General features: G+C 46.0%; 3 protein-coding genes across 3 annotated transcripts; 1 reads left to right on the top strand and 2 right to left on the bottom strand.

Annotated features, from left to right (window-relative positions):
* Positions 1 to 39: 39 nt before the first annotated feature.
* LOC132257706 (transcription-associated protein 1) lies at positions 40 to 13,122 on the bottom strand. The gene is made up of 12 exons (XM_059754721.1): positions 12,985 to 13,122; positions 12,103 to 12,795; positions 11,869 to 12,035; positions 11,713 to 11,809; positions 11,516 to 11,654; positions 10,952 to 11,457; positions 7,861 to 10,875; positions 7,365 to 7,787; positions 6,896 to 7,297; positions 1,968 to 6,825; positions 1,202 to 1,898; positions 40 to 899 (listed from the first exon to the last, which is right to left on the bottom strand). Exons 2-12 carry the CDS (start codon positions 12,760 to 12,762, stop codon positions 140 to 142), a joined length of 11,724 nt encoding a protein of 3,907 aa, XP_059610704.1. The 5' UTR covers positions 12,763 to 12,795; positions 12,985 to 13,122; the 3' UTR covers positions 40 to 139.
* A 964-nt stretch (positions 13,123 to 14,086) lies between these two features.
* On the top strand, positions 14,087 to 20,791 carry LOC132258169 (uncharacterized). The gene is made up of 6 exons (XM_059755312.1): positions 14,087 to 14,201; positions 16,281 to 16,555; positions 16,768 to 19,037; positions 19,312 to 19,695; positions 19,759 to 19,910; positions 19,972 to 20,791. Exons 2-6 carry the CDS (start codon positions 16,337 to 16,339, stop codon positions 20,193 to 20,195), a joined length of 3,249 nt encoding a protein of 1,082 aa, XP_059611295.1. The 5' UTR covers positions 14,087 to 14,201; positions 16,281 to 16,336; the 3' UTR covers positions 20,196 to 20,791.
* A 248-nt stretch (positions 20,792 to 21,039) lies between these two features.
* Positions 21,040 to 24,159, bottom strand: LOC132257990 (carboxylesterase 1F). The gene is made up of 5 exons (XM_059755078.1): positions 24,121 to 24,159; positions 23,262 to 23,719; positions 21,871 to 22,996; positions 21,273 to 21,811; positions 21,040 to 21,215 (listed from the first exon to the last, which is right to left on the bottom strand). Exons 2-5 carry the CDS (start codon positions 23,701 to 23,703, stop codon positions 21,040 to 21,042), a joined length of 2,283 nt encoding a protein of 760 aa, XP_059611061.1. The 5' UTR covers positions 23,704 to 23,719; positions 24,121 to 24,159.
* Between the last annotated feature and the right edge of the window lie 14 nt (positions 24,160 to 24,173).

Raw genomic sequence — 24,173 nt, 5'->3', positions numbered from 1 at the left:
CAGCTGCGCTCTAATGGTAGCTTTGAAGTATAATTGCCAATAAGAACAGTAGAAATTGCATGAAGGATAAAATTTTATTAGAATTATAATCATTTCAGACTGTTTCCCAAGTCTCTTACATCAATGTTTGTCATCTGCTTTACATCCACGGGTGCCAGGCAGGATCCATGCGACAGAGATTGTCAGGATTCAGAGCTGCTTGCACAAGAGTTCCCATCTTGTTGGTCTCCACGCTCTCGAAGTAGGACAGATTGTTGAGTCTGTTCATGATACTGTTCACGCCCTTGTTCACAATTGTGATGATCTTCTCCATGTCCACCTCGTTCGCGCCCTTGTCAGACGACAAATCCCCATTGGGATCAATGCTGGGATTCTCGTCGACTGGCCTTTTCTTGTGCACCGCCATAATTTCATCCTTCAGAATCGTGCGAAGGATCGTGGGAAGTTTAAAGTTCGGTTGCACAAAGCACCGCGCCGTGACCATGGCGGACGCCGTCAGCGGCCCTGTAATGCCAATGCTGGACAGGAATTCCACGATATTGGGCGTTAGCCTGAACGGCACTGGCCGACTGGCGTCCAGTTCGCCCGTCGTGTCGTCCACGTCAAACTTGAAGTAGGAAATGTTGATGAGCCCCGAATCCTGGTGCAAATACATCATGTCCGGATTGATGCGCGTAAGATGCAACGCGTGCTCGCACAGACACGCCAGCGACAATTGCAGCGTGAACATCTTCCGGAATTGCCAGTAATCCGTGGCCGAGCGGAAGCACTGCACAGCCCAATCCTTGAGGATCGTCTTCGGCACCATCGACTGCTGAATCTCACGCAAAATATCACGCAATATCGGATGCGTCGTCTGCGAACCGCGACACTGAACTTCAGCCAATCTCTCGTAATATCTGCAAAATCAAATTGACATAAGTTTATAAATAAGAAAAAGTACATCTGTACGTGTTTTCTGACATCTAATATAATGTTTTGTCTCCAAATTTTATTCCTACGACAAAAATATCATTTTATTGTTAACTACAGCATTAATTGAATTCAAGGAAAAAAGTAAAATAAAATTGAGTCAAAACAAATGTTGACAAAGAACTCTTCAGTCCGCACAAAAATATACATTTAAACAAATTGAGGAAATTTCAAGGAATTCTGTTAGAGGATAAACAACTCTTGTTCTAAACATTATTTGCTGTCTTACCTCGCAATCGGTGTGTCATGTTCAATCTTCATCTTCGCACAGCCACTCTTGTAGATGTCGAGTAGTGAAATACTCGTCGGATTGTCCTCAACCAGACGCATTTGTGGCGACACAGCAACAACACGGTGAACTGTGATGTTGAGGAATCGTCTCGAAGTCTCCTTTTGCTTCGCCAAGTAGTGATTTAGCATTCGCAAGAGCTGCAGCACTCTCTCCTCGCGTCGCGCATCGCCCAATCCTGAGTCATTCACCACCAAGTACTTGTAGATCTTCCCATTCGTTCCTCGAATGGACAATCTCCTAGCTGCTGTGTTGTGTTTTTGCACCACCTCAACGCGCGGCATGAAGCGCGCAATGCGAATGTGATAGTGAGACGGTCGAGAGCCCAGCACTTCTCCAGGTAGCTCCACTTCGGCTGTCTTTTGGCTGAAATTTGACAAAAAGCGACACTTTTCCTCAATCAGGAACACCTTTGGCAATTGCTTCGTCTTCGCCTCGAGAATCTTTATCCACTTCTTCAGCTTGCTGATCAGGTTGTGCAATTTCATGGCGCCAGGCTGAGAGAAGTCAAAGTCACTTGAAAATTGACCCTTCATCTTCTGAAAGACTGGATCCTGAACTGTAGCCTGAGCGCGCTTCGCCAGTGATTCTGATGCCGCAGACGCAAACGTCGAAGCCACAGAACTGCTGATGTTCTCTAGAAAGCACGCACAAGAGAAAATAAAGGATAAAAATGCTGTTACATCAAACAACAAGAGGGACTCACCTATACCAATGCCAAATGTTGATACCAATTTCTTCACGAAATTCAGCGTATGCGGCGTGATTGTGGCCTCATTCACCGATCCCCGATTTTCGAAGGCAATCACGTAGCATTTTGTCAATCCCTGCCGCAGCTGACGTAGAACCTCCTCGTACCAGTTCTCCCTGAACCACACCATTTGGTCCACGATGCCCTCCAGTGAGCTAAGTGTCGTGGGATGAATGTCCCTCTGGTGGTGCATGATCTTCGAGCACCGCCACATCGGCGGTGTGGCCTTGATCGGGCCCGCGGATGCTCCAGCCGGCTGTTCTCCGGCCGCCGTGCTGCCGCTGCTTCCCGGCTGCGTCGTCACCGTGATGGGGGATGGAGTAGGCACTGGGGAGGCTTCCGCACCACTCGGCGTGGCCGAAGACACTCCACTGGTCGACGCCTGACCCTTGCTAGCTGCCGCCAAAGTCGCCTGCTCGGCATTCTTGTAGCGCTCGCGTTGTTCAATCTTCAGCGTCAGATACAGCGTGCGAATGGGGAAGTAGACAGCCTGTGGGAACATTCTGCCCACTTGGCTCAAGAGATTCAGTATCACATTCCCCTCGTACTGCACCAGTGCGCACAGCAGCTGCGGAATCCAGGGGATCCAGTGAAGTGGCGGAACGCCAACCGAGTACTTCTCCAACATCTCCATCAAAGCCGATGATTTGTCGTCATAGGAAAGCAACCACAGCACTTTGGCCAGATACTTGCGCGACTTGAACTCATTCTGATGGCGGCACGCGTGCAAGAAGCACGTCATCGCGCCCAAGCCATTCTGTATATTCCTCGGCTGTGCTGTGTCTGTTGTGAAGACATGCTCCAAGTAATCACCCCAAAGAGCCCACGCCTTGATCTGTGTATCATGCATTTGAACGGCCGCACTGAACTCCTTATTGGCATCCTCAGAGCGTCCAATCTGCGCCAAGAGTAGTCCTTTGAAGGCATAGAACTCCGCAGACATCTCATGGTTGAAATACTTGAAGTTGGTCGACTCAATCACCTCCACAGCCTCATTCAGCTCATTCCTTCCCGATACGGCAGCCATTTGAAGATAGCACTTCACCTGCTGCTTGATCTTTTGGAAGCAGTCAACAATTGGCACCTGCGGTATCGTGTAGATTCGCGACAGGGAATCTTGGCAGACACTGCGCAAGTTGTGCTTCCTAGCAATCTTGCCAAAGTGTATTATCGCCTGCGCCGACGCGTGAACACCCAACATATTGTTCCCAGACTCCGTTTGTTGCTTCAAGTGATCCGTGATGATTTGATAGTGATGCTGGCGCCACGTGAAAATGTCACTCCAATGAGATAGATCATCAGCGATCACAGGCAAACGATTCCTCCACGTCTTTACGATAGCCTTCATATCGTGAAGAGAGGATGTCATTTTAACCTGTTGCAATCCCTGATGAATCTGGTTCGCCTCCTGCAGCTCCATTATCTGCTGCGCCACTTGCAAAATCGGCAAATGAATGTGGGAAACAATATGTGGCAATCGACGCCACTCTCTCATGCACAACTTCGATGCCATCTCTACGTAAGTCTCCACAGAATTGAGTCTTTGCTTCTCCAGGTTCAGTATGGTCAAAAAGCCACGATAGAGATTCACTTTGTACGTCGCCTGTTTCGGACAACTCTGCTCCACCTTCAGCAATGCTTGCTCCATTAGATTCCAATCCGGAACACGCCACGCACTCTCCATGATCAACATAAAGTTCTTGTCTTTGTTCGCTTGCGCATAGTCCAACAACAAATCCCACTGATTCAATTCCTTGGCACATCGAATCCAGTGATTCTCCCACAGCAGAAGTTCGTTATTGATGTCAAATGGCACTGGACCATTTGCCATGTCGTGCTTCAACTTCGACATGGCGATATCGTAAGCATTCTGCGCCTCCTCGAAGAATCCCATCTGTTCATACGCTATGGCATTGTTTGTCTCCGGATATTTTGCATACTTCAGCCACAATCCAGCCCACAAATCCTCCTCCTGCAGCACAGAATACATCTGCGAAAGTGGATCATAAACGTCTTGTTGCGTAAACTCTCCGCCGTAGAAATTGTTCAAGTTCGCCTCCGAGATATCCTGCTGACTCGACTCCTTCTTTTGTGGCCAATATTGCGCCATGTTCTCCAACATCAGCGTCATGCGATGCCACAGATTGTGCGCCTTGCCCAGATATGACATCAAATGTGGCGGAATCACAATTGGTGGCTGACACCGCGTCAGAGCCTCTACGAAGGTGTTCATTGCACTCGGGTGGCAATCCTTCTGATTGTTGTGCGTTCCGGATGACAAGAATGCCAGGAACTCCTGCGCCAGTGCATTCTGATGCTCCTCCTCGAGCACCGTCCAAATGCGCGGGAACATGTCCAGCCACACTCTCTCCGCCAATTGTGTGTCCATGTGGCACAGTTGTGATGTCGCCACAAGAAGTTGTTCAGTGCGAATCTTCCGACTCGCCTCCAGAAACTTGGACTGACGATTTATCAACTTGACCAATTGCGTCTGGCGATTAGCCACTGGCCTTTCACTCTCCTCCCGTCTCGACACCGTCGATTCCACACTCATGTCCATATCAAATGCATCCTCTTTGTCCTCAATGGCATCAAATTGCTCCTGCGGATCATTTTGAAAGGAGGTGAAGATGACAAAGTTCTTCTTCTCATCAGAATCCGCCAGATTTATCACTGACGACACACTCGGCAGCAAGTGACTCTCATTGGCATTCTGAATTTGCGTCGAAGAGTTTGCAGTAAGAATCACCAACTCAATGCACTGCTTCACCCAATAGTGCTGTCCAATTGAGTCCCACGCTTGTGAGCACACAATGTACAACAATCTATCATGCATCCGTCTCCTCATTGACCCATCGAACACCTCCACAAACTTCGCCCTGATGCTCGGCTGATTGCATCTCAGTCCCGCCACAAATGCCGCCTCCAGTTTCGACGTCAGCTCCGTCTGCTTCAGCTGATCATCGCGATAAATGTAGTTGATTAATTCCAGAAACTGCGCATTCAACTCTTGATCCTCAGCAAAGCGCTTCTCTACAAAATGCATCAACTTCACCAATAGAATTGACTTTTCACGTAATGTCGGTGCCTGAGTCACAGTGATTGGCGTGTTCTTGTGCCTCATCCACTCTTCAATCATCTTCACAATTGCCTTCATCACCTTCACATCTGTGCTCTTCTCAATCAATCCCACGAGGATATTGCCAATGAACACCTTACGCATCTCCACGCCCATCACAACCACGCGATTCTTCACCAGATCCAGCGACAGTATGAGCAATTCCAGAGCCACAGGCGAAAGACCAACGTCCGGTTGCCCACTATTCGGTGGTGCCATACAACCCGCCAAATGGTCCTTTGTCAGACGATTCAACAGTCTCATAAACGGCACCATCAAGCGATCAATGTAGCTCTGATTGTTCATGCACGCCGCCTTTAGGATCATCAGTGTCCCAAACAGTGTCGACGGATTCGCCTGCTGACTCTTCTCATACTGACTCAGTCCATCGCAAATCATCTTGTTCACTGTTGCATAAAGTGTCTCCAACTCTTCGTACTTATGATGTGAATCCGTGGGAAAGAGTGACATCAATTTGGCCAGAAGACTGTGCATCAGACGAATCACTTTCGTATTTGTGCAGTTGACACACACAGAAAGACCTCGCTGAAGTGGTCGAAATGTTGTCAAAATCTGATCCTTCTTCATCACCGTCAACAAGAATGTCAACAACTCCAGTGCCGTGCAAATGTTACCAAAGTTCGGCTGTTGAGTCTCAACACTGGCGAACACTTTGTCCAACCATCCCAATTTCAAGTCACACGGCTGTGGCCACACTTCGGGCTTCATAGCCATCTTCAGGAGTGTCACACAGCGTCGCGAGAGACTCTCGCCAGCCGACACCTGTCCCGGCTGAGTATTCAATTCGTGCACCTGACACGCCAATCGCATCAAGAAGTTCAGCACCGTGTCACAGTGAACACGATCAATGGGCCGATTTGCGCCCTCCACTTTCGGCACGACTGGCTGTCCACTCGATGGTCCAGCCTCTGAACTCTGCTGCTTCTTCCTCGCCATCTCTCCATGCTCCTCCTGCATGGACCTCTTCACAGCACCCGATTGGCTCGTTTTCGTGTCACTTCCTTCCTCCTCCTCAGCTGGCGCTGTCTCATCATTCTCCTCCTTAATCCTCTGCAGCTCCCACTTGATGATCACCTCCGCCAACTCCACCGATAACTTGCGATACTCCACCGTGGCCGTTGCTGAGAAGCCGAGTCTCTGAATCGAGTTGATCATGTGCTGCACGAGATGATGCCTAACCGGATAGTATACTTTGTAATGTCTCACAACCAATTGCAGAATGTGAAACAATTGCTGCATCGAGTGTCCCTCCTCAACAATGATCTTCCTCGTCCAGTGATTCAACATCGTGTTGCCATCCTCCATTCGCAGTGGCATCGCCGGTGTGAGCACTTCCAGTGCCTGACGCACAACAGATCTCGCCTCTATAGCATGTCCCTTCAGCAGTGAATGGAACACCTGCAGGACGATTCTCTTGTGAATAGCCAGACGGGCAATGATGTGACTGAGAAGCAGATGACCATGATACCGCGCAGCAGGATCAACGCAGTTCTTCCCCAGCAAGCATGGCCACGCAAAAGTCATCAGTCGCCGCAATTTGTTGCTCTGCTTCTTGTTATTTGCATCACCATCGTGAATGTGTGATGACGCACGCTCAACGAGCAGACACGCAAATTGCAGCAGAGCAATGCGAACGGCATCATCATTTGCGTACGGGTTGTCATGATCGATCACCTGAAAATTACAGAGAACAAAAGAAACGAATTATTCTCTCACAATTTCCAGTAAAAACTCTCAATCATACCTTCATTATAAACACAGACACCACATTGTTATCATCCTCTTGATACGGCGTCGGCGGTGCGCCAACCAATTTGTTCCCCTCGCCTTTCTCAAAGCTCACAGCGAAGCTCGGAATGAGGATGCATGTCAATATCTTGGCCTTCAACTCGAGCGAAATGTTGGGATTGTTGAAATTGTCAACGAAGTAGAAGAAAGCCTTCCTCTTCCAATCCACTGTGTAACTCTGAGCCACGACATTCTGCAGGAAGTCGCGTAGAAACTGAAAGTCGGGAATAAATCGCAGGCACAGCGCTCGAAGCAGTTGAAACAATAAGTCAATATCGTGCGTGTGATGAGAAAAGTAGTGAAGCAGGATTTTTGCCACCAAATGCCACATATCGCACACAATCGACGCTTCGCAGGTCTGAAAGGAAAAGAAAAAGGAGTTAATAATTGTGTAACAGATATCTAAAGTCTTCTCTGCAACTCACTTTGTACAGCTCATTTGTCCAGAGAGTCTTCAGCGCGTGCACAATATCGGTCTGTGTTGCCAACCACTGATCGTCATACTGTGTTAGCGTGTGGACAATCAAGATGGCTTGATGTAGAGCTTCGTAGCGATCCATATAGAATTGCGGCTGTGGCATTTGCTGCTGCGGCAATTGTCCCGCCTGCATCTGGCTGCTTCCCTGGTCAAAAGGACTCGTCATAATCAGCGCCACGAGTTGTGGTGACTGACTCTCCATGGCCAGCCTGAATGTTGCTCCATCTTTATGCTTCAGCAGATAGATCAAGAAGCGATTCCACTGCGGATCTTTCACATTCGCATCATTCAGCAGTAAATCTAATGTCTCTTTCGGGTAGCGCAGCAAGAATTTGATCAGAGGCTCGCGATATGGACTCGAAGACTCGATCTAACGAGAAGAGATAAAGAAAAATTAGTTGATGAGAAGAATGCCGATAAGTAGGCCTGAAATATCAACTTACAATGATAGTTTTCTCCGTTTGAAGCACTAAGCGGCACAAGCAGTCCACAAATTTCGACGAAGCTGCCGGAATCTGATGAAAAATGCCGATAATAGTTGTGATCTTCTGTTCAGTCTCTCCAGTCTTTGCCACTGCCAGGAAGTTTTGATCCGTACTCTTATTTGCAGCAATCGAGTGCTCAAGGAGCTTCTTAATGTGCTGCAACAGTTGCTCACACAGCTTCTCATTGAACATCGACGGAAAGAGTTGTGTCAAATACGACAGACTCTTCACACCACTCAACGTGAGATTCCTGTAGTCACCAAGTGTCGTTAGCAATGACTTCATTCCCGCATAGACAATCTCCTTCTCAATTGGGAAGCCAGCTATGAACTTCTGCATACACTCAAACGCCGCTTCCTGCAGTTCAGGATTGTTCTTCTCCAGTGTGTTGAAGAGAATCTTGAATATTTCCTCCCGATATCCTGCCGCCGTGATGTAGTGAAATGCCGCAAGAGCTCTCAAGGCGCTCTTTCGTAGCGGCACGAGATTTGTTACGTTCTTGTAACAATCCAGTTTATTCAGAATGTTGTCTTCAGCTTTGCACAGTGTCAGCAACTCGTGGAAGAAGACTTTGTGCGTGATGTGGGCAAAATCAATGGTGAAGAGTCGCGGCTCGAGAGTCGTGCAGAAGGTGTTTCCATCCATCAGGCCAATTTGGGCACTTGTTGGCTGATGGCGCAACAAATGTTTCTTCGGCGGAATCATATCGACAAGCACTTCGCGATGAGGCTCCATAATGTCCGTCACCGTCTTCCCCTGTAGCTCAGCGATCAATTTCAGGGATGACATTGCCTGCTCACGAACGAGTGTATGCGGACTGGTGACTTGGCGCACCAACTCGTGAATCACTTCATACATTGCCTTATTCTGCGTGGCAATCAACTCCTCATTCCTGCACTCCTTATCCAGCGGCACCATGCAAATGCGCAGCATCTCTTCCAGATTCGTCTTGGCCGTGTCAATAGCTCCACTCGACACTTCACCCGCCAAATCCATGATGACAAACATGAAGGCTTTGAGGAAGACGAAGAGGTGTTGGTACAGCCATCGCATGGCCATGTGTTGATAGAGAAACTTCAGAGCATCACAGCCGCCCATCTTCGCATACCACGGACGCTCGTAGCAGAGATTGCACATTTGCTCAGCCAAGTACTGCATCATTGGCAGGCGACACGCTCTCTCTTTCGTCCCCATAATGCTGGTGGCTGTTTGCAGGATGAGCACCATCGCGAAGCGTCCTGGTTTGCACAACTCTTTCTCCTCGTGTCCCATAATCGCCGCAAGAGCATCAATGAGCACCAGAGGATCGAGTCCGTTGTTCATCTGATAGTACTTGTGGGGAAACGGTCCAGCTTGCTGGGCGATCGCCACCATTGTGTAGTGTCTTACCACAGCTACCATCGTGGGCAGAACAGACTCTCGCAAGTCTTTCGTGGCTGCAGCCACAAACATCCCCGTCAGGGCTGTCTGGTGTGTCTGCCTGGCCTGAGAGTCCGGAGCGCGATACTGTTGTGGCAGCATCGTGCCAATGTTACCCTCCACAAAGCTGGGATGCATGAAGAGCTTCTGCAGGGTGTGTTTGTCATCATCCAGCGATAGGGAAGCCGCCAGGTAGCAGCGAATAGCTTCCCAGCTCTGACGCCAGTAGAATGGATCCGTCGCGCTGGATTTCAGTGCAGAAAACGCCGTCTCGATTACTTTGTCCATAGGGAAGTCAACAGGTTGCAGACTGTCCTGGAAGCACGCCATGATAGCCGGCGCTGGTGTGTCTCTGTCATTGTACTCCAGTCGCTGAGGTTCTATCATCATTTTCCTGTTCCCACCGCCAAATTTACCAAGCACACGGAATGCCACAAGTGCCGCACTGTCTTGATTCCTCAGCGTGCGCCACAAAGCCTGCATTAATTCCGCACGCACAGGCTGAATGTGATCGTACAGAAAGTCCGGCTGTAGATTGTCAACGCACAATTCTAGTGTTCGCAGACCCTGACTGATCAACGTGTGCGATCCGTTGAGCGCCGACACGAGGGGATCCATCAGCATCGGCAAATATGGCAGGAGAGATGACAGTCGCACTGGCACAGTCAAACACAGCTCCACAAACAAGTCCTTCATGTGTTGCTTGTGGAATCCACTCTGGAGTCTATTGAGTCCCTCCAGCAGATTCGGCAGCAGCGGAAGAAATTCTTGATACAACAAATCGTGATTGCCACCACCTATAGATCGGAAGAGGGCGCGCAGCAGGAGGAAGTAATTGTATGGCTCCTTGGCCGTCATCGCCAATTCCATGGATCTATTGACGATGTTGTGGAGATGCGGACGCAACATGTGCTCATTCTCAGCCGGAAACAGACTCACGCTGCCGAAGACGAGCTTAAAGAGTCGCAAGTACAGATTTGATCTCTCCACGTTCGATCCCATGCCCTCCATGCGCTCCAGGAGATACTCCACCAGCACCGTGGCAAACAGCGGTGATGTCACCGAGTTGGCCAAGAAGGAGTTGGCTATCACCTGAAGCGCCGGATTCTCATGCAGACGCTCCACCATGAAGTCGATTGTCGACGCGAAAATCTCCTGGAAGTTCTGATTGTTCATCAGAAACACACCGCTAAAGTGCTCCAGCACCTCCTTTTCCTCCTTGCTGCGTGGCACCTGACTCACCGTCTTCACCATCTGCCCAGCGCTCGGCCCGACCGTCGGCACGTTTATCATATAGATGTCGAGCGCCTCCAATGCCCACTGCACGAGATCGATGAATATCAGTATCTCGCTCGGCTGGAACACCTTCGATTGCTGGCTCGGATTGGTACAATCGCTCAGTGGTGATTTGCATCCTGCACATCCCCACGTAATAGTCTTCACTCCGCACACAAGCGTCTTCACCAGACTTCGGTACTCCGCCACATTCAGATTCGGCGGCGGCGGAAAGCCAATGCTGCCCAACTTTGTGGGCTGATCAGAAGAAGGAACGTCCTGAAAAAGCAACATTTCCCAAATTAATAGAACAAGACATGGAGTAGCAAGTGAAGAAAATTAGAATTGTACTCACAAAGCTCACTGAATCCGACCGTAGCGAGTCTGTGGCTGTGAGCGCCGGCGGATTGGCCTGGGTTGGAGTGCCACTGTTGGTGGGCGTTGAGGATTCATCGGGCTTCTGAGTTCTCCTTGAATTGGGCGCGCATTTCTTCATGATTTGCGGCAATTGAATCTTGGCAATAGTCTGAAACTTGAGTGTGAACACTTTCAGCATCGTGATGAGCAGATCACGTGCCGTTGAGCTCTCAGTGTCACTCCTCTGGCGAATACAGTCCACAAGATTCAGCAGTAACTTGCACGACATCGTCTGAATGCTTGTCGGGAGAGATTCATCATGGACATTCTTCGAGAACAAGTGCACCGCCTTCGCCAGGACGGGAAGACTCAGATTCTGTCGCACATGATGTGTCAAGTCAGCCAATGTCGAGTAAGCCAGAGGCCGGAGGGATTCGTGTGTTGTGTAGCCGCGACCGAGAAGCAAGTCCTCATTGAACAGCTTGTCCATCAGTCCCACAAACTCTGCAACAGACAAACACATTAAAGAAATATCGGCTTATTATCAATTGATCTTTCTCACTATTTCTCAATTCTGTTGCCAAGATGTGCCGGGCAGCAATCAAGAGTTCCTTGCGCAGATGAGCAACTTCCTTCGGACAGAGTTGCAGGAGGCTCAGCATTCCCTTCACCATTGATGCGGAGTGTGTTACAATCACCTCCTGCGAAGACAGACATTATCAAGTGCCCACCAAATCCGCGCTGAACAAATCTACTTACAGTAAACAAACGAATGATGTATGCCAGAAATGAGAGAGTCTTGATTTGTGCTCCCATGAAATCGACAAAAACCTCCTTGTTGAAGGCCGGTGATTGCCTGTAAAGAACATCGAATTAGACACTGTATTTCGTCTTGAATTTTCTGAAGAATTTTACCGATGAATAGGAGATGGTTGAAGTGTGATTGTAGTCATGATCAAGGGCACAAATTCAGCCACTTCCTGATGGACAAAAGGTTTGTAGATCTGGTACATAAGCACGACAATTATCGGCAGCTCCTGCAGCACTTTCAGAGACAGAACTCCTTTGGGGATCAAATTTTGCTGTGTTGACAGAAAAGAAATATGAACATTGAATAGAGACACATAAGAATGCAATATGACGACTTACAGTCACCGTTGTGCCGTCCGTAGTCTTCTTCTCCACTTGAATGGGTGTGATCGTGTAAGTCTCGGCTAGGAGCTGCTCCAAATTCAACTCCTTCAGATCTTTTACGCGAATCGGAGCACGCGGCTCGAATATCTTCGGCATGTGCTTCGGCAGCTCAGAGTAGATGGTCTTCACGAAGGCCAAGAAGTGTCCAATCTCTGGATTGAAGGCCGGCCGATATTGCTTGTGCAGCTCAATGATGATTCTCAGGCACACCAGAACATTTTCTTCATTGTCCTCGCGCAACAACTTCAGCATCAGTGTGAGGATGACCTTCACGTACGGTCGCAAGACCTCAGAAGTGGGCAAGCGATGGATCATCTCGAGAATGAGCTTCCGCACCTGCTGAATGTTGTTCTCCGAGATGAACTGCGGTTCGCCATCTTGGAGGACTTTGATGAATATCTTCATGGCGTGTTCCAAGAAGGACTGATAGCCCGAACATTGCGTTATTATCTCAAAGTTCTCGCTCAGCTCCTGTGCCGCCTTCAGCTTAACCTCCTCCTTGGCCATCGGATCGGCCAGCATCGACACATAGCTCCGGAACACGTTCATCTGCGTCGAATCGACCACAGTTGACGAAGTCGCCGCGCCCCCAATCATTCCGTACGCCGGCGGCATTGTTCTCTCACCAGATAATCCCCCTATTTCCCACTATAAAACACATCTCAGTCTACTGGTCCAAGTCACCACAAAGGAGAGTAACTGAATTCTATCCAAGTCCCGTTCTTTTATCTTGAACTCACGAAAATGCACTTTTTCTCTGACAAGCAAAAGTTGGGTTATGCGTGCTGATCAAGATTCCGTCTCAAAAACGAAAGAAAAACTTACTTTTCTGCTCACCTTTTACTTAAAGTGCATGACTTGACTCTTTCTCTGCACAATGATGTATCGATAGGAACACAAAATCACGTATTTCACACAGAAAATAGCATAAAAGTCGAGAGCACTCCTCGGAACAAACAATAAAGCCAAAGGGTTGCGCGAAATTGTGGTGTTGCCAGGTACGAAAGAGCTTCCAATGAGTTCCAGCTTTCCAGTCACCCGGCTGATAAGTTCCGTGGAAGAATTGGATGATTCGGTATTATGCTTTAAAAAGCCTAAAAAACCAAAGAGAAAACCAAAAAGGCAATTATTTATCATTATTCTATTGTGAATTTATTATAGCTGTCTTAACAATTACTTTAAGAAATGACGAAAAACAAAATGAAAATCATTATTTCTCTAAAAAATTGATTTTAGAGATAAAAGGATGGATAAAAAAGGTAAGGGTAAAAGTAATTGTAAAATTTCAAATGTAATTAACATGATTGTATAATAATATTAAATGTAGGGAGAGAAGTTTTCATTGAATTTCTCATATACAACTTTGTCGCCTCTGAAACTCTCATCTCTTGCCTTCACAAATTTCACTCCTATATATCCTTTCATCCAGGAGATCTGCCCTTCGTGTCCAATTTTTGTTCAATCTTGAACAGTCGTTCACGGACTATCATCGAGTGTACATCTTAGTGATTCAGTGCAAATCCTGAAGACTTTACAACCTTTGCAACTAAAAATCTTATCTCAAGATCAAGGAAGGAAGATCGCCAGGAGCAAGAAAGTCAACATACGATAAGAATCTCCAGATTATTATAGATTGCATGTAAGCTAATTTTCTGTACAGATTTTTATTTTTTTTTAATATATGTGTGTATTCAAAATATTCCTTGAAAGACTTCAAGATAAACTAACTAATCACATTCCGATATCATAGAATAACTTATAAAATTTATTACACTTGTTTCCCTTTTGATCTTGCCTAAAGATTGTTGCGCTGATAATAATTTTGCCCGCACTCTACCTCGCACGATACGGCGATCTATTCGCGAAGAGATTGACCGCCGGGGTCTCATGACTTCCAGTCATGACAGTGTGAATTTGTTTTACTTCATTTTCTACACACGCGAGAAGAAAGTGGCTGCAATTTTTTAGCGTCCGTAAAAAGAGATTTTAATTTGTGATTTTGGCTGTGAATAGTCATAAAAAGAGTATCAGGCGATTCTTCAGATCACAGAAAGGTAAGAAAAGCACTTCTAGATCGTTTTCCGCCGCAATTCATCGCGAAAGCTTGGCATTTTTTCCATGGCACAAAAATTCCGAGTGGCACAGATTCGAGAGTCGACAAATGAAAATGAAAATTGAATATTCAGCAATTGTGCGACATTTTTGTGTGATAATTCATCGTCCTACAGTGCACTGAACTGCATTTCACGTGTTTAACATGACACGCGCGGTTCCATTCAAAGTGATTTGCTCATTTGGTTTGGAATTTCCATGGGCAAAAATCCTTTGGATTTAGACCATTTTATGGCGCCTGAAAATGTTCCTCGACACGTCATAAATTTTGGAAATATTGTTGCAATGGGATTTGCATGTTCAGCATCTCACCCAAGGTTTTAGAGTGCATAATGAGGGTCGCAAGGATAACATTGGAAGAGTTTTAAGAGGTGCACTAATTGTAGGGCCAGCAGAAAGAAAATTCGGGGGCATTTTTATTACTTTTTTTGCTCGGCGGCGCTTGTAAAAAAGAATGCCGTTGTGAACAAAGTGGGCATCGGAATTTCGGCTCGAGAAGCACAGCGATGAAGAGAAAAATAGAGTATATGTTCAATTGATCAAATTACACGCGCTGCAGAGTAATCTGCGATAAGCCATGACCAGCTTATGAATGCTGAGATTCCCGCACATCGTTTTTTTTTATCACTTGAGACACTCGACGCATCAAGTTCAATACAATTCAGGAGAATGTCGTGAAATGTCGGGCAATTAATGATATCATTGCAAGCAAATCTCTCCAAATCGTCGGTTGTTTTCTGTAATAATTACGCAAAAAATATGGTTTTGATGGGCTCGGAGTTCCCTTGAAGCCCTTCATGAATGATTCCCGCCAAAATTGTGTTTCCAGTCCAACTCTAGCGACTCTAAACTAGAGCTAGAGATGTTATGTTCGTCGCACGTTAGATAAAGGAGCATAATCATTCTTTGCAGCTGAAATCTTTAACTCCTGTCTAGGATTCAACTTTAAATTAATTAATTTTGGCTTTGAAAGGAATTAAAATAATACGATGTTTTTCCTTAATTAATTCTTCAATGAATTCACGGCATATTTTACTGCTTTTCACTTTCTACTCGACCTTTTCGAGGTGATTGCTCTATTTTTTCGTCTTTTTTCTCAAGAAAACAAATAATATATTAGTCTTGAACTCTTCATATTTGATATTTGTCTCACATATGAAGATTTTTGAAGGGTAATTCTGATTTCACTGGTCTTTGTATTGAAATGAGGATATTTTTTCAGAGAAATTATGAGGGAAAAACCCAATTTCTCACATTGGTTTACCAGATATGTCCCTAAGTTCATTTCTGTGGAAATTCATCCAAGTGCTAGCAAATATTTTACCTCAGACGCAAGAAGGGTGCCAATTTGAGATTTGTCTCACTTACATAATTTGCTGATCCTTTCCCCACGGCAATTAGCAAAAAGTTCAGGTAAAAGTGCAAGTGTTGAAGCAAGATAGAGGCTCGAAAATATGAAATATTGCTGTGATTATTTCACTCAGGGGGGGCAAATTCTTCAAACTCAGCTACATCATCTTTTCCCTTCATCTATAATGGCCCTGTGCAAAAGGATTTGGCACTAAACTCAGATGAATGAAGCAAGATCATTGATCGCAATTTTTCTTTTGCGAATTGTCACAATTCTCTCAATTAAAGCTTTGAAAATTTTATTTTCATCTTTGCGTTACTATAAATTTGAATCTTTTTGATCTCATTATTGTTTTATTTTTATATAACTGGTATTTCTTCGGCTGGTTCAGAATCCTCACTTCAACGAATGAAAGTAATGAAATTCTAATTTTCTGCCGTTCAATGTTACAATTTTATCTTCCATGAAGCAATGTTTTCTTTACTATCAACTCTTCCGTGTCTATTTGGACTTCACTATACGTATGATGGTGAATTTGTGTCAACTTGACTGTGCGCGAATATCAGGCAGAGATCGCGAGAAACAGTTATAACAGCTTTTGTTGTGCTGCTCAATACACAATCGATGTGTGGAAAGAATGTGGCTCATTTGATATAATTTCTTATTGCAGTGTCTAAAGATACATATCTTCAGCTGACGAGGTGAGACTGCGTGTCTTGTGCAAGGATGGCTGACACTGCCGAAAAGGATGCCTTGGAGAATGTGGAGAAAGCGATCCGAGCGGTACTCAACACGAGTCAGCACAGAATGACAATTCCGGATATCAGCAAAGACTATAAATCCCTCATGTACGAAGGTATTCCCTTCTCGAAGTATGGTTACAAGTCGCTGGAGGAATTTCTCAGGTCGTTTCCGAGTTTGGTATTTGAAAAAGTCAATGGACAGGTGAGTTTCTGTGTTGATATTTATTAAACGAAACCGCAATTGTAATATGAACGAGAAGAACGAAGTTTTTGCCAAAAAAAAGAAAGATTTATAGTTATGGAAGAAATGGTAAAAAAAAAACTTAAATTTCACACAGTCATGATTTTAAAATTATATCAAAATCTGATCAAAAAGAGTCAACTTTAATAAACATTGATTTTTATGATTTGTAGACGACTGTTCGTGCTGCGTTGAAAAAGGAAACAAGACATATTGTCCAGATGGTTGCTGCTCAGAAGAAGCCGAAGAAGAGCCATGCTACTTCCAACCGACCCACATTGGCGTCGCGACCTGCGATTTATCAGCGCGCTTCGACGTCATCCGCAGCCGTCCAGCGACCTGCGAACCACACGCAATATCGCATGCCGAACATCAAACTGGAGAAGTTGAGTTCGGAGAACAAGCGGGAGGCGCCTCAGCAACGACCAAAATTGCTCAAGATCGATCCAACGATCTATTCTAATCTCGCGGGCGCTATTCCGAAGTCATCGGTGAACAGTCGCATTGTGCGAAATAACACGAGACCGACTGCTCAGGAGCAATCTCTGAATGACAGACTCGTGCGACAGTCTTCGATCACAACGCCTCCGTTGTCGCCGAGTCCTAGTCCACCGATTCTGGTGACCATATCGAATGGCGTCACGTCGCCAAAGCCAAAGATTATGTCGCCGATGAAGATGGAGTCCGACTTTCCGATGCCTGTGACGCCAGAGCCTGAGAAGGTGGAGCTGGACAGGAACACAACGGTGCCCGTTAAGAATCTTGCTGCTTATTGCAAGTTCATGGGTTACGCGGAGCCTCACTATTCCTACTCTTGCATCAAATTCAAGGCGGGCGACAAGCTGTTCCAGTGTCGCGTGACCATCTGCAATAAGACTTACTGCTCATATCCAGAGCATTGCGAATCGACGGCTAATGCTCAGAATGTGGCAGCTGCAGCGGCCATCCATCGGCTCATTCTGCAGGATGAGATCAGAAAATTTCCCATATGTCAGGAGGATGACGTATCTATCGCGGAGAGATTCATTGACATCCTCAATGAGCATCCTCGAGGGCTACTTATGACTGCCCTTCCTGACTACTTCCGCAAGAAGTATGGGATGACATTGTCTGGAAATTGGCCAAACATTCTCTACAATTTCGATGAGTTCTTCTCGGTGGAGGAGATTGGCGGACGCAACATTGTATATTCGATGAGTGTGAGTGAGAGGCCATCTTCGGACTTGATGAATGAACTGGACGTAACTGTGTTCGAGACGTTGCAGCTGCCGTGGTCACAGGACATGTGGAAGATTCAGATCACAAATCCTGTGTCCACAAATGAGATATATGGCCAAATTGTGGGTGAGCAGTACAACAAGAGACTGAATACACTGATGGTGGACATTGAGATGACCATGATGAACAAGATGCCACCGGTTTTACACATTGACGACATCCAAGTGGGACGCATTTATCTGGTGATCAACAACACAAACTGGAGCCGCGTGCGTGTTGAATCAATTGATCGCAACAATGCACGATTTCAGTGCTTCTGCATAGACACGGGTGAGCAGGAGATGTATACTGAGCTGTACGAGTGCAGTGCGGATTACTTGAAGGTGCCGCATCAGGCGATTTGCTTCAGTCTGGCGTTCTTGGAGAGCTTCGAAGGAAATCCTTATGTGACACAGCATCTCAATACAATCCTCGCTCACAAGCAGTTCTATGCGCGCATCATGACGAAGAATGAGGAGTTCGAGATGAACAGTGTTCCGGGTGAGGATGTGCCGATTAAAGTTGTGCTGATGGATCCAGTGAATCCGAGTCTGGAGAACAACGTCAATCAGCAGATTCTGCAGAAGATCTGCAATGAGACACCGGCTCAGGAACTTGAGAGATCGGCACTGAATCTAGTGAAGATTACTCATGTGTCGGACACTGGTGATATCTATTGTCAGCTGAAGCAAATTGGAATGAACTACATCCAGCGACAGACGGACGCTCTGGTGATGGACGAGTCGAAGATGGATCTGCGTCGTCCCATGGAGAGTGAGTCTTCTGACATTCGCTATTTGATCCACGACAGAGACAGCGACAAATGGTATCGCGCCGTGCCAGACATGCAAGTGAGTCTGATGGAGACGTCCCACAAGATGTACTGCATCGACTATGGGTTCATCCTGGAGATTCCCGATGAGGATATCTATCAATTGGAGCCACTAAGTCAAGCGCTGTCCAAGTTTCCGGCCCTGGCGATTAAGTGTCGCCTCTATCAGCTGCAGAACATGACGGAATCGATTGTGGCTCGCATCAAGGGACTTCTCAGCGAAGGTTCCGAATGCATTCTGAAGGTGATGGTGTCCACAACTTCGATTCCTCAGGTGAATTGCTACATGCGCTATCAGGACCAATCTTTCTTCTGCATCAACGAGTCTATCAAGATCGAAGAGGAGTTCGGAAGGTGAGTAAGACAAATTTTCTTTTAATCGAAAAACTTCTTTCGAAAATTAGAGATTGTTCTTCAATTCGGGGTCATTAGGTCTTCTAGACCGTCATGTATATGCTGAATTTGAATGAGCCGAGAAAAGTACTAAATTCTGCTTTAAGTTGTACACAGGGCGCGTGACTGCACATGATTCTCATTCCGATCATTTCATTGATCTCTTCATTCTGACTATGTTGACCTATAGTTCATAAAAAGATAAGTTATTGATGCGGTATTCACTTAATTGCAGACAAAACGACAGCAAAGTCTCGTCGTCGCGCAACTCGCCAAACAGTCTGTCGAATTCTCCGGAGAACGACCGCTTTTCAAGACTGAAGATTACTCAGAAAGCTCAGCCTAAACTCTCACGAACGCTGAGTGGTCTCAAGCCGATCGAGGACTTTGAATTGCCGGCAATTGAGACAACGTTTACGCTGAGCATCGTGATGATATCAAGTCCATCCAATTTCATAATTCAGCCACACGACGATAAGATTAACGAGAGCTTTGCGGATCTCACGAGCAAGCTGCAGCATTACTGTTCAGGAAACAACGAACAGCCAATTCCTGCGGGCAGTTTTGAGATCGGACAAGCATACGCTGTGTTTGCAGAGAAAGATTCACGATGGTACAGGTAAATATCGTTGCTGTATTGCACCTGATTCAATAAACTCACTTAAGTTGTTTATTTCTGCAGAGGCATTGTTGATTTGGTGATCAACAGCCAGCAAGTCCAGGTTACGCTGTGTGATTATGGGGAAAAGTTGCTGGTCAGCTGCAATAACATCAAGTCGCTGCCAAATGATTTCCGTCAGCTTCCGAAGCTGGGCATTAGATGTTGCCTTCATGGTGAGTTTACGTGACATTTCCATTGATTTTCGACCAATTTTCCGTATGATTTTCTCACCAGGAATTAAGCCAACGCACGGCGATTGGACGACTGATGATATTCTGCGTTTCCGCGGACTTGTGTCGAGTCCCAAGAAGAAATTCTTCAGCATCATCAAGAAGGTGTCCAAGAGTCAGGAGGATGGAGGTAAGATTGTGGGAATCACCCTTCTCGACACTTCCATTGAGAAGGACTCGATTTTCAATAATCTGTTCGTAAAGGAGCAGCGAGCTCTGCAAATTTAAATTTTAGTTTCGCTCAATCAGATTAAGTTGATCCCGAATCAAGTTCTTTATTTACTATGTTACCATATATTTATCGTTATCTATGTGTTTCAAAAAGATAGAAATGATTTGAAAAGGATTCAAGAATCCATTCCAGAGAAAGAAGTTATTCGAATTGCTTTCATCAAGTTTTCAAGCTATAAAAAAACGAGAGAGAGATATAAAAAGATTTTGGAAAATGTAGGAAAAATTTAATAAGTATTATTAGCAATAAACTTCCATTTTGGAGATGTTCTCTATATTCTGACCAAAAAGAAACGAGGTACAAGAGGAGAACCTATTGAAATTTCGAACTATCTATATTATCTTTGTTTTGTCATTCATTCAAATATTTAATATTCATTGTTGTTTAACGAAAAAAACTCATGTTTACGATATTCTTTCTGAAGGAAAAAAAAATGAATTTAATGAACATTTAGCATAATAAACTTGTTATAGAATATTTTCATATTTTATACGAAATAATAAACATAGAAAATTTATTTTCACGTTAATAAAATACACAGAGAGTGAAATATATATTTAACTTTATATACAAAACGAAAAATTTTAAGCTTTTTTAATGTGACAAGTATAAAATCCCCGAAAAAGCAGGCACAGAAGATTCAGAAGGTATCAAGTCAATCAGGGGCCTTTGATGTCTTTTGGAGTGAATTCAAGGATTTATTGGACAGAGCTTTATGAATGTTGTTTCGTCAAACTGACTGGAGGACAGTTTGACCATTTTTGCTCCTTTGATGAGTTGAAGAGTTCTGATGGTGTTATTTCACGTTCCTCAAACTGACTTGACACTCTCTGCCAATGTTTAGAAGCGATTGTTGGTGAGATGATATCTCCAGTTGCGCACTTCAATGCTCTCGTCGAGTGCGTATGACTCGGCATCGAGATTTGTGGGCTGGCTGGGCGCTGGAGCTTCGGCGGCGGGTGATTGAGCGGCATCTTCAGTCTTCGTGGCCTGGGTGGATCTCTTGAAGCGACGTCCTGAGCAGCGGATCATCCAATTCCACAAGGCGAGGAGCTTTTGTCATAAGACGCTACCGAAGTTCCTTGTGTTGCGCTTCAGAATGTACACGCACACGCACAGAACGGTTAGTAGGAGGCACACGAGCGTGAGCATGGAGAAAAAGGCGTGCTTGTACTTGCTGCTGCTGGCGCTCTCAAAAAACTGGATGCCGGACATGTCCTGGCGTCCGTTCAGCAGCTGATCGCTGAGATGGGCGTTCTGGTGGATGCGCGGCAGCAGTTTGCTCCAGAAGGAGTGCACTTTACTCAGCTCGCTAAAGTACTGCAAGTTAACGATGTCGTTGATATACTCATCGCTCTGACCGCGCGTGGTCACAGCCCTACCGCTGGGCAGATTTGTGCTCAGTTGGTAGGGATTCTGCGGAACGCTGCTCACATCAGGTCTACTATTGGAGAAGATGTGCTCAATCATGACAATGTTCTTCTCCACGCCGGACTGCGAGAGGTCATCCTGGAGTGCGAGCGTATCTGCCTTGGATGAGAGCACTTTGATGTACTTCGCGTCCCTCGTGTAAGGCTTCCAAGCATCGAAAAGTCTTCCCGGGGTAGGATTCCTGCAAGAAACAACTCAATTACCATTGAATTGAGGCGTGATAAGTTGAGATTCTCCCACCCGGATTTGATGAAGTCTCCGAAGAACTGTCTCAGCTTCTTGCAGAGCTTATCTTCGGACTGCGACAAGCGACGACGGCCGATTTGTTGCAACAAGCTTGGCCCCAGGAGGAATGGCAAATCCGACGTGTGAGAGGCGCCGCCGAAGTAATTTACTCGTCCTCTCATGTCAATTGAATAAGGCTGCTGGAAGGAATACACGAAGAGATTGCTCTTTTTCCGCACGGACTTACCACTGTAATTCTTGGCCACGATTCCGCCAGATATCAGCTCGATTGTCTCGAAGAAGGGCGTTTCGTATTTCGTCTCCGACACCAATTTCTGCAAGGCATCAATCAAGTACGGAACACTGTTCGTCTTTGGCGTCTGATCGAAGAATCTCCAGTCAATCGTCTCTCGGATTTGGCCCTGACCTGAACTGTCGAAGGCATAATGCTCAAGAATATTGGGGATGATTGTGTCGTCAATGAACTTCTTCAATTGGCGCGAGCCTTGTTTGCCGAACTCAATCCACGAATCCCTGAGAAATGCGCCTTCGTTGTTGCAAATGCCCGTGAGGATGGGAATGTCCATAAGATAAGTCCCCGATGCGATCAACTTCCGCGAGTCATCCATGTGGAATCGCCTGTCCAGCACGGGCCCAAGGAGTTTCGTGTAGTTTCCCATTTGGTAAATCATTTCGAACGCCCTCAGAAGATCTCCAACGCTCTTCCTGCGCAGGCACGTGAGGATATAGCGAATCTCCGTAGAGTCGCACGCCAGAATTTGAACGATCTGTTCGGAGGGCGTCAAGTCTAGTCGCTCAGGATCCTGCAGTTGATACGAGTAGGAGGAGAAAATTGTGCCCGACATGACGATAAGCCTGGAGAAGAGATCTCGCGATTTAGAGCTTGTGAGGTGAATCATAGCATTTGCAGCGCCTGTGTTTCCGTGGCCCAGAAGAGTGATTCTCTTAGGATCGCCGCCAAATTGATGGATGTTGCGCTGTACCCAAAGCAGCGCCAAATTCTGATCGAGAAGTCCCAAGTTTCCAGGCGCCAATTCGTGCTGAAGACTGAGCCAGCCGAAGATATTCGTGCGATACTGGACTGACACCACAACAATTCCTTCCGAAGCCAAATCGAGTCCTATGGAGTGAAAAGTAACTCTAGCTGCAATTTAAGGCAGTTTGATAAAGTTCATTTCACGTTCTTACAAAACCCATTTAATTATGAAGAAAAATAACTGGAAATGCAAAGTGTTTTTGCACAAATTGGGTACAATCAACTCTCAAAATCCTCAAAACAAACCATAAATATGGGGAATTTTTCTATCTTGATTGCATACAATTCCTCTGCAACTATTTTTTTCATAAATTCTGTGCAATTTAAACGACCCTGCATGAATTCTCACCTGTTGGACGATGCCTGAGGTAGTCAAAGGCGTGATCTTCTCCTGTTATGATGACTACCACGGGTATGTTTCCATAGCGGAAGCCCGTTTCTGGTGTCCAGACGTTGAGGAAGAGACAATCTTCGCTGGTGGCGGACGCCAGAGGGTTGTAGTCGCTGACCTCCTCGAGAGGACTACGCTCCAGCTGCGGACAAATGGGCTGGAAGTCACGCGCTAGGAGCGTGCCATTCCAGCCCGGATGCGGCGCCGGCGGCGCAAATCGTAGCTCATCGGCTGGCGGTTTGGCGTATGGAATGCCCAGGAAGGCGTACACGGGCACTCTCGAGGACTCCGGAAACACCTTGATGCCCACGAGTGTTCCCTGGCTCAGGACGACTGTTGTGTACTGGGCGGCTGCCCAGGGAATCAGCAGCAATGCGAATATGCCTGAAATCTCGATCATCCTCGAGAGAAGTGTGCTGAAAATGCGCGCGCGCGCGTGGAGGAAAAAAGATCCATGAATTTGAATAGGGAAAATATTGCTCCATTGGGAGTTCGTGGAGCATGAAAAATTGTCACTGTGAGTGTAAAAAGCACTAAATTATTGTCAACATTATTTTGCAATTGAAGAGCAACGATCTGTGATAATATTTAATAATTTTCCGTTCTCGAATCCATCATGGTTTTCAAAATCTCTCCACTTTTGGCAAAATTGCTGGGAAAAATCGATGGGCTTGGATCGCGCACATTTCCGTGAATTGATTGCTATTTTATGCCTTTTTGTCTGTCCGACATTGACCCACTTTTTTGGTGTTCTTTTCTCACGATTTGTCGTTCTATTGCACAAATTGATCAGAATTTGGGAAAATTTGAAACTCACCCAATTCAGTGATGTCAGGATTCTTTGTGTCCTCGAGGGAATTACTCATTAGA

This window comes from Phlebotomus argentipes, unplaced genomic scaffold (assembly GCF_947086385.1).
Source record: "Phlebotomus argentipes unplaced genomic scaffold, Phlebotomus argentipes genome assembly scaffold_4, whole genome shotgun sequence".
NCBI classification, from domain to species: domain Eukaryota; kingdom Metazoa; phylum Arthropoda; class Insecta; order Diptera; family Psychodidae; genus Phlebotomus; species Phlebotomus argentipes.
Note: the sequence above shows the minus strand (reverse complement) of the source record. Positions and strands in the feature narration are given on the sequence as shown.